The sequence below is a fragment of the Salmo salar genome, chromosome 26 (assembly GCF_965601325.2).
Source record: "Salmo salar chromosome 26, fSalSal1, whole genome shotgun sequence".
NCBI lineage: Eukaryota > Metazoa > Chordata > Actinopteri > Salmoniformes > Salmonidae > Salmo > Salmo salar.
The window spans coordinates 52,047,934-52,057,979 of NC_138316.1; the positions used below are offsets into that span (position 1 = coordinate 52,047,934).

The 10,046-nt window shown below is 43.5% G+C and overlaps 1 protein-coding gene across 1 annotated transcript; it reads left to right on the plus strand.

Moving 5' to 3' along the window:
• The first annotated feature begins 5,038 nt into the window (after nucleotides 1-5,038).
• LOC106588135 (chymotrypsin A) lies at nucleotides 5,039-9,451 on the plus strand. The gene is made up of 6 exons (XM_014176811.2): nucleotides 5,039-5,127; nucleotides 6,013-6,196; nucleotides 8,053-8,131; nucleotides 8,313-8,493; nucleotides 8,747-8,880; nucleotides 9,245-9,451. Exons 1-6 carry the CDS (start codon nucleotides 5,076-5,078, stop codon nucleotides 9,404-9,406), a joined length of 792 nt encoding a protein of 263 aa, XP_014032286.1. The 5' UTR covers nucleotides 5,039-5,075; the 3' UTR covers nucleotides 9,407-9,451.
• The last annotated feature ends 595 nt before the right edge of the window (nucleotides 9,452-10,046 follow it).

Consider the following 10,046-nt stretch of genomic DNA (forward strand, 5'->3'; position numbering starts at 1 on the left):
ATAAGATTCTCGTTAATCTAACCACAGTGTTCGATTTCAAAAAGGCTTTACGGCGAAAGCAAAACATTAGATTATGTTAGGAGAGCACCTAAACAAGAACAGCCAAACAGCCATTTTCCAAGCAAGGAGAGGTGTCACAAAAACCAGAAATACAGCTAAAATGAATCACTAACCTTTGATGACACTCCCAGGACTCAATGTTACACAATACATGCATGTTTTGATTGATAAAGTTCATATTTATATTCAAAAACCCCATTTTACATTGGCGCGTGATGTTCAGAAAATGTTTTGCCACCAAAACATCCGGTGATTTTGCAGAGAGCCACATCAATTTACAGAAATACTCATCATAAACGTTGATAAAATATTCAACAGTTAATGAAAGAATTGTGTCAGATTTTGTAACGCCCTGGCCATAGAGAGGGGTTTTTGTTCTTTATTTTGGTTAGGCCAGGGTGTTACATTGGGTGGGCGTTCTATGTTCATTTTTCTATGTTTTTGTATTTCTTTGTTTTGGGCCGTGTGTGGCTCCCAATCAGGCAAAGCTGAAGTTAGTTGTTGCTTATTGGGAGTCACACATAAGGAGCCTATTTCTCCTTTGGGTTTTGTGGGAGATTGTTTCTGTTTAGTGTCTTGCACCTGACAGGACTGTTTGGCTGTCGGTTTTCTTGTTTTTGTTGTATAGTGTTCTTACGGTTATTAAAATTCAAGATGAACACTAACTCCGCTGCACCTTGGTTTACTTCCACAGACAGCCATTACAGATTTCAAAAAAGCTTCACGGCGAAAGCACACGTTTGCAATAATCTGAGTACGGTGCTCAGCCATCAACCACAAGCCAAGCAGAAACCCGCCATCTTGGACTCAACAAAACTCAGAAATAATATCATAAATATTCACTTACCTTTGATGATCTTCATCAGAATGCACTCCCAGGAATCCCAGTTCAACAATAAATGTTAGTTTTGTTCAATAAAGTTCATCTTTATGTCCAAATACTTCCATTTTGTTCGCGTTAGGTTCACTATTCCAGGCGCGTGTTTGTTAACTCCAGACGAAAAGTCCAAAAAGTTGTACTACAGTTTGTAGAATCATGTCAAACGATGTATAGAATCAATCTTTAGGTTGTTTTTAACATGAAACTTCAATAAAATTCCAACCGGACGATTGCATTCTCTTTAGAAATGAAGATGGAATAGGCTCGCTCCCAAGGCTGAGTGTGTGACTGAACTCGTGCCTTATTCTGGGACACCTGTTTCCAGAAGCTCTTGTTGTCAGCTAAGCACCCCCACAACATGATGCTGCCACCCACGTGCTTCACGGTTTGGATGGTGTTCTTCGGCTTGCAAACCTCCTCCTTTTTCCTCCAAACATAACGATGGTCATTATGTCCAAACAGTTCTATTTTTGTTTCATCACACCAGAGGACATTTCTCCAAAAAGTACGATCTTTGTCCCCATATGCAGTTGCAAACCGTAGTCTGGCTTTTTTTATGGCGGTTTTGGAGCAGTGGCTTCTTCCTGCTGAGCGGCCTTTCAGGTTATGTCGATATAGGACTCGTTTTACCGTGGATATAGACACTTTTGTACTTGTTTCCTCCAGCATCTTCACAAGGTCCTTTGCTGTTGTTCTGGGATTGATTTGCACTTTTCACACCAAAGTATGTTCATCTCTAGGAGACATAACGCGTCTCCTTCCTGAGCGGTATGACGGCAGCGTGGTCCCATGGTGTTTATTCTTGCGTACTATTGTTTGTACAGATGAACGTGGTACCTTCAGGCGTTTGGAAATTGCTTCCAAGGATGAACCAGTCTTGTGGAGGTCTACAATTGTTTTTCTGAGGTCTTGGCTGATTTCTTTAGATTTTCCCATGATGTCAAGCAAAGATGCACTGAGTTTGAAGGTAGGCCTTGAAATACATCAACAGGTACACCTCCAATTGACTCAAAGTATGTCAATTAGCCTTTCATAAGTTTCTAAAGCCATGACGTAATTTGGGGGAATTTTCCAAGCTGTTTAAAGGCCCAGTCAACTTTGTGTATGTAAACTTCTGACCCACTGGAATTGTGATACAGTGAATTATAAGTTAAATAATCTGTCTGTAAACAATTGTTGGAAAAATGACTTGTGTCATGCACAAAGTAGATGTCCTAACCGACTTTGCAAAACTATAGTTTGTTAACAAGAAATTTGTGGAGTGGTTGAAAAACGAGTTTTAATGACTCCAACCTAAGTGTATGTAAACTTCCAAATTCAACTGTATATGTTTAAAACCCAATCAGGATAATTTTAATATTTCTGGTTTTTGGGGGGATATATATAGGAGACAGTGGGGATACATAGGGAACAGTGGGGATATATAGGAGACAGTGGGGATACATAGGGGACAGTAGGGATATATAGGAGACAGTGGGGATACATAGGGGACAGTGGGGATATATAGGAGACAGTGGGGATATATAGGGGACAGTGGGGATATATAGGGGACAGTGGGGATATATAGGGGACAGTGGGGATATATAGGAGACAGGGGGGATATATAGGGGACAGTGGGGATATATAGGGGACAGAGGGGATATATAGGGGACAGTGGGGATATATAGGGGACAGGGGGGATATATAGGGGACAGTGGGATATATAGGAGACAGTGGGGATATATAGGAGACAGTGGGGATATATAGGGGACAGTGGGGATATATAGGGGACAGTGGGGATATATAGGGGACAGGGGGGATATATAGGGGACAGTGGGATATATAGGGGACAGTGGGGATATATAGGAGACAGTAGGGATATATAGGAGACAGTGGGGATATATATGGGACAGTGGGGATATATAGTGGACAGTAGGGATATATAGGGGACAGTGGGGATATATAGGGGACAGTGGGGATATATAGGGGACAGGGGGATATATAGGGGACAGTGGGGATATATAGGGGACAGAGGGGATATATAGGGGACAGTGGGGATATATAGGAGACAGTAGGGATATATAGGGGACAGTGGGGATAAATAGGGGACAGTGGGGATATATAGGAGACAGTGGGGATAAATAGGGACAGTGGGGATATATAGGGGAGAGTGGGGATATAAAGGAGACAGTGGAGATATATAGGAGACAGTGGGGCTAAATAGGGGACAGTGGGGATATATAGGAGACAGTGGAGATATATAGGGGACAGTGGGGATATATAGGAGACAGTGGGGATAAATAGGAGACAGTGGGGATATATAGGGGACAGTGGGGATATATAGGGGACAGGGGATATATAGGGGACAGTAGGGATATATAGGGGACAGGGGGGATATATAGGGGACAGTAGGGATATATAGGGGACAGTGGGCATATATAGGAGACAGTGGGGATAAATAGGGGACAGTGGGGATATATAGGGGAGAGTGGGGATATAAAGGAGACAGTGGAGACATATAGGAGACAGTGGGGATATATAGGGGACAGTGGGGATATATAGGGGACAGTGGGGATATATAGGGGACAGTGGGGATATATAGGGGACAGTAGGGATATATAGGGGACAGTAGGGATATATAGGAGACAGTGGGGATATATAGGGGACAGTGGGGATATATAGGGGATAATGGGGATATATAGGAGACAGTGGGGATATATAGGGGACAGTGGGGATATATAGGGGATAATGGGGAGGGATGGGAATATATAGCATTTTACTACAAAATTATTCTCTCTAAAAAAAAATTGTATGATAGGTGTTGTTTTACAGGGTCAGCCATAGTAGTATGATAGGTGTTGTTTTACAGGGTCAGCCATAGTAGTAAGATAGGTGTTGTTTTACAGGGTCAGCCATAGTAGTATGATAGGTGTTGTTTTACAGGGTCAGCCATAGTAGTAAGATAGGTGTTGTTTTACAGGGTCAGCCATAGTAGTATGATAGGTGTTGTTTTACAGGGTCAGCCATAGTAGTATGATAGGTGTTGTTGTACAGGGTCAGCCATAGTAGTATGATAGGTGTTGTTTTACAGGGTCAGCCATAGTAGTATGATAGGTGTTGTTGTACAGGGTCAGCCATAGTAGTATGATAGGTGTTGTTGTACAGGGTCAGCCATAGTAGTAAGATAGGTGTTGTTTTACAGGGTCAGCCATAGTAGTATGATAGGTGTTGTTGTACAGGGTCAGCCATAGTAGTAAGATAGGTGTTGTTTTACAGGGTCAGCCATAGTAGTATGATAGGTGTTGTTGTACAGGGTCAGCCATAGTAGTATGATAGGTGTTGTTTTACAGGGTCAGCCATAGTAGTATGATAGGTGTTGTTTTACAGGGTCAGCCATAGTAGTATGATAGGTGTTGTTGTACAGGGTCAGCCATAGTAGTATGATAGGTGTTGTTTTACAGGGTCAGCCATAGTAGTATGATAGGTGTTGTTTTACAGGGTCAGCCATAGTAGTATGATAGGTGTTGTTTTATAGGGTCAGCCATAGTAGTATGATAGGTGTTGTTTTAAAGGGTCAGCCATAGTAGAGTGATAGGTGTTGTTTTACCCCTGAAGCAAATGAGGTTTAAATGTCTAGGTCAAGGGCACATCAACAGATTTTTTTCACCTTGTCCGCTCAGGTATTCAAACTAGCAACCTTTCGGTTACTGGCCCAACACTCTAACTGCTAGGCTACCTGCCGCCCTTTATGAGTTGTCTAAGTAACATAGCTATCATGCTTTCAGAGAGAGCGAGGCTATCCTTTGGGTAATATTTGCCACAAGCCAACATTGTCTCCATCATTTTTTCCATTGGTCATTTTCAAGAAATATTCCAACAAACCCTTTTTTTCGTAACTCCGTAATGTTGTATAACAGTGTGAGAAAATGCCCCCTGTTATCTGCAGAGGGACAGGTGAGGTACACACACACACACACACACACACACACACACACACACACACACATACACACACACACACACACACACACACACACACACACACACACACACACACACACACACACACACAGGGGGTGGAGGGGAATGCGGATTCAGACCCGTGGTTCCTGTATAAAACACGCCGCTGTGTACCTCACTCCATCCCGCTGAAAACATGAACTGTCTGCTGCTCCTCTCATGCCTTGCCTTCGCCGGCGCAGCCTACGGTGAGAAGATGTCCATGTGTATACCAATGTCTGCCTTGTTGGATACCTTGTAGGATACCTTAGGTTGCTTTGTAGTCGTTCAGTTTTTATTGTTATTGTCACAACGTCTACTGAAGGTGGCTCCTCTCCCTGTTCGGGCGGCGCTCGGCGGTCGTCGTCGCCGGCCTACTAGCTTCCACCGATCCCCTTTTCATTTTCGTTTGGTTTTGTCTGTCTTGTGTTACCACCTGTTTTGAGTTGAGTTCGTTACTGGGGGTATTTAGTCTAGCTTTCTAGGTTTAGGTTTGTGCGGGATTGTTTGTGTTTCCTGTCGTGGGGGGGTTTTGGGGGATTGTTTTTCCTCTCTTGTACTTTGTTGGAAGGACGTTTTTCCTGGGCTGTGTCCCGACTCTGTTGAGGTGGATTTTTGTCTAGTTGGGTTTCCTTGTTCCCTGCCTAGTTATGGCGTTTTTGGACTCGGGAAAATAAATCCATTCTACTCCGCACCTTTGGTCTCCTGCGCCTGACTTTCACCCCTCCCTCACTTCTAGTGCATCTTCACAGTTATTCTTTTGTTTTTTTATTCTCATATGTTTGTTGTGTAGTAAATATTTCAGTTTTAATTTTAATTGTTTTTATTTGTTATTTCCTATGAAGCACATTGTGTTGCATTCCATGTCTGAATATGTGCGGTAGAAATAAAACTTAATTTGATTTATTTATCGGGTAAAATAAGTATTTGATAGTAGTTGACTGCTCTACTCAATAACATTTCAAGTGGTACTACAATAGTCAGCAATGTATTTATATTCTGTATAGACGTAATTCAGAAACTGTCACTGTTAGAATCTCTGTTAGAGCAGCCAAACCTGACCCCTGACCCCTAAACTCTGTCTCTGTCTTTAGGTTGTGGCACCCCGGCCATCCAGCCTGTGGTGTCTGGTTACGCCCGCATCGTCAACGGTGAGGAGGCTGTGCCCGGCTCCTGGCCCTGGCAGGTGTCCCTCCAGGACTACACTGGATTCCACTTCTGCGGCGGCTCTCTGATCAACGAGATGTGGGTTGTGACTGCTGCCCACTGCAGCGTGAAGTGAGTGCTGGCTGCTGAGCCATAACCTTCATGCAGTGAGGGGGAAAAAAGTATTTGATCCCCTGCTGATTTTGTACGTTTGCCCACTGACAAAGAAATGATCAGTCTATAATTTTAGTGGTAGGTTTATTTGAACAGTGAGAGACAGAATAACAACACAAAAAAAACAAGAAAAACGCATGTCAAAAATTTTAGAAATTGATTTGTATTTTAATGAGGGAAATAAGTATTTGACCCCTCTGCAAAACATGACTTAGTACTTGATGGCAAAACCCTTGTTGGCAATCACAGAGGTCAGACGTTTCTTGTAGTTGGCCACCAGGTTTGCACACATCTCAGGAGGGATTTTGTCCCACTCCTCTTTGCAGATCTTCTCCAAGTCATTAAGGTTTCGAGGCTGACGTTTGGCAACTCGAACCTTTAGCTCCCTCCACAGATTTTCTATTGGATTAAGGTCTGGAAACTGGCTAGGCCACTCCAGGACCTTAATGTGCTTCTTCTTGAGCCACTCCTTTGTTGCCTTGGTCGTGTGTTTTGGGTCATTGTCATGCTGGAATACCCATCCACGACCAATTTTCAATGCCCTGGCTGAGGGAAGGAGGTTCTCACTCAAGATTTGACGGTACATGGCCCCGTCCATCGTCCCTTTGATGCGGTGAAGTTGTCCTGTCCCCTTAGCAGAAAAACACCCCCAAAGCATAACGTTTTCACCTCCATGTTTGACGGTGGGGATGGTGTTCTTGGGGTCATAGGCAGCATTCCTCCTCCTCCAAACATGGCGAGTTGAGTTGATGCCAAAGAGCTCCATTTTGGTCTCATCTGACCAGAACACTTTCACCCAGTTGTCCTCTGAATCATTCAGATGTTCATTGGCAAACTTCAGACGGGCATGTATATGTGCTTTCTTGAGCAGGGGGACCTTGCAGGCGCTGCAGGATTTCAGTCCTTCACGGCGTAGTGTGTTACCAATTGTTTTCTTGGTGACAATGGTCCCAGCTGCCTTGAGATCATTGACAAGATCCTCCCGTGTAGTTCTGGGCTGATTCCTCACTGTTCTCATGATCATTGCAACTCCACGAGGTGAGATCTTGCATGGAGCCCCAGGCCGAGGGAGACTGACAGTTCTTTTGTGTTTCTTCCATTTGCGAATAATCGCACCAACTGTTGTCACCTTCTCACCAAGCTGCTTGGCGATGGTCTTGTAGCCCATTCCAGCCTTGTGTAGGTTTACAATCTTGTCCCTGACATCCTTGGAGAGCTCTTTGGTCTTGGCCATGGTGGAGAGTTTGGAATCTGATTGATTGATTGCTTCTGTGGACAGGTGTCTTTTATACAGGTAACAAACTGAGATTAGGAGCACTCCCTTTAAGAGTGTGCTCCTAATCTCAGCTCGTTACCTGTATAAAAGACACATGGGAGCCAGAAATCTTTCTGATTGAGAAGGGGTCAAATATTTACTTCCCTCATTAAAATGCAAATCAATTTATAACATTTTTGACGTGTTTTTCTGGATATTTTTGTTGTTATTCTGTCTCTCACTGTTCAAATAAACCTACCATTAAAATTATAGACTGATCCTTTCTTTGTCAGTGGGCAAACGTACAAAATCAGCAGGGGATCAAATACTTTTTTCCCTCACTGTAAGTGTCGCAACATGCTAACCAGCTAAAAACTAGCTAAAATCTAGCTAATGCTCATACTAACTCGCTAAAAGCTAGCTATTGCTAACTAGCTAAAAGCTGGCTAATGCTAACTAGCTAGCTAAAAAATAGATAGTGCTAATGCTAATTAGCTCAAAGCTGGCTAACATATGGCTAAATTAGCTAAATTATGTTTATTTTGTGAAACTATTTCAGGACCTCTGATCGTGTGATCCTGGGAGAGCACGATCGCTCATCTAATGCTGAGAACATCGAGACCATAAAGATTGGCCAGGTAAACAACCACACACAACTATTACTACAACTTTTAACATCCAGACTTTTATTTTGAAGTAAAGATAAAGATCAGTAAAAGTTTCACCTTTGAAGTCACATCAACTCAAACGATAATGATCTGCTCAGTGGATTAACGTTTAATCTAAATCTCAAACGTTGTCTTCTTGTGTCCTTACTAGGTCTTCAAGCACCCCAAATACAACGGCTTCACCATCAACAACGACATCACCCTGATCAAGCTGGCCACCCCCGCCCTCTTGGGAACGCGTGTGTCGCCCGTGTGCGTTGCTGAGACCAACGATGACTTCCCCGGTGGCATGACGTGTGTGACCTCCGGCTGGGGTCTGACCCGCTACAACGGTAACCAATCACTACAGCTTTTCTAGGTCTCATTGTAAAGTCGGACAAACCTTGGCTAGTTTTTTTGACTAGCGGTATGTTCGCTATAGTTGAAAGATTCCATTTCAGTTGGCTCAATCTATTTGAAATAATTACGTTTCAGTTGGGTTTCAGTGTAGTCATGAGTTGCAGGTCGTCTAATAATGTGAGAAAGATGGTGATTGGCTGACCGGTTTTTAAGTGTTACCTGACCCTTGGTGTCCTCTGGTTCCAGCTGCTGATACCCCTGCCCTGCTGCAGCAGGCTGCTCTTCCCCTGTTGACCAAGGCTCAGTGCCAGAAGTTCTGGGGCTCCAAGATCACCGACCTCATGATCTGCGCTGGAGCTGATGGCGCCTCTTCCTGCATGGTAAGTAAACACAAACCATAGCGTTGAAACATTCCGGTAAACTTCCAAAATATTCCCAGGGTTTTCAGACTTCCTAGTTGGAAGAATCCTAGATTTTTGCAAGCCTACACTAACCATATGGCTTCCTGACGCACTGTTGCAGGCCACGACACTGAACCTACCACCATCTGACTAATGGCAGAGTTCAATCTGAACTTTTACAGTTATTTACACTGGCGTAAACAGTCATTGCATCAATAAAAGCTTGGTGTTGTCTTAGTTATTAACTTTTTGGAAACAGCTGATCACAAACTCTGAACATAAAAAGAAATCCCTAGAGAGAGACTCTAACACTTTCTATGCTCCTTTTTTGTGTTTCCCGCAGGGCGACTCTGGTGGCCCCCTGGTCTGTGAGAAGGCTGGTGCCTGGACCCTGGTTGGTATTGTGTCCTGGGGCAGTGGAACCTGCACCACCACTATGCCCGGAGTTTACGCCCGCGTCACCGAGCTCCGCTCCTACATCGACCAGACCATCGCCTCCAACTAAGTTTTCAGCTTCATCTTCATCATAAATAAAAGTAGTTTCTAGTAACATATTTGTTCCTTGGTGTTTCTTGAAACGTGGGTTTTGATAATTAATGCAGCAATCAGCAGTTAACAGAATAACAAAGCGATCTCTCCGCCACTGTTCTGGTAAAAAGTGAGGGGGATGGTGCTTGAGAAATGTAACCTCTCTCAAATTCAAAGATAGAGCTCCGGATGCAAGGACTGACCATCCATGATATCAACATTATAGTTTTAACCACGTTTTGAGGATAAACAGTGTTTGTTTACATTTACTTTGTTTAGAAACATTGGAGTAAAACAAGCTTATATTTTGAGTTCCCATGGAGAACTCAAAAGGTCTCTGACCTTAGAGAGACGTTTATTTTCCTCTAGTTTGGTTAGGTCAAGGTGTGATGTGGGGTGGGCAATCTAGTTTTCTATTTCTTTGTTTTGGCTGAGTGTCGTTTCCAATCAGAGGCAGCTGTCCATCGTTGTCTCTGATTGGGAACCATACTTAGGCAGCCCTTTTTCCCTCCTTGAGTTGTGGGATCTTGTTTTTGTGCAGCTGCCTTTAAGCAGCCCCAGAACGTCACGGTTCTTTCTGTTTTACCTGTTTATTGTTTTGTTCGGTTTTTCTTCAA

What these genes read in the sequence shown, in the direction of transcription:
- LOC106588135 (XM_014176811.2), top strand. Translation starts at nt 5,076, where the DNA reads ATGAACTGTCTGCTGCTCCTCTCATGCCTTGCCTTCGCCGGCGCAGCC. An exon ending in CTTCGCCGGCGCAGCCTACG is followed by an intron (nt 5,128 to 6,012) that starts GTGAGAAGATGT and finishes CTCTGTCTTTAG; the next exon opens with GTTGTGGCACCCCGGCCATC. An exon ending in GGGTCTGACCCGCTACAACG is followed by an intron (nt 8,494 to 8,746) that starts GTAACCAATCAC and finishes CTCTGGTTCCAG; the next exon opens with CTGCTGATACCCCTGCCCTG.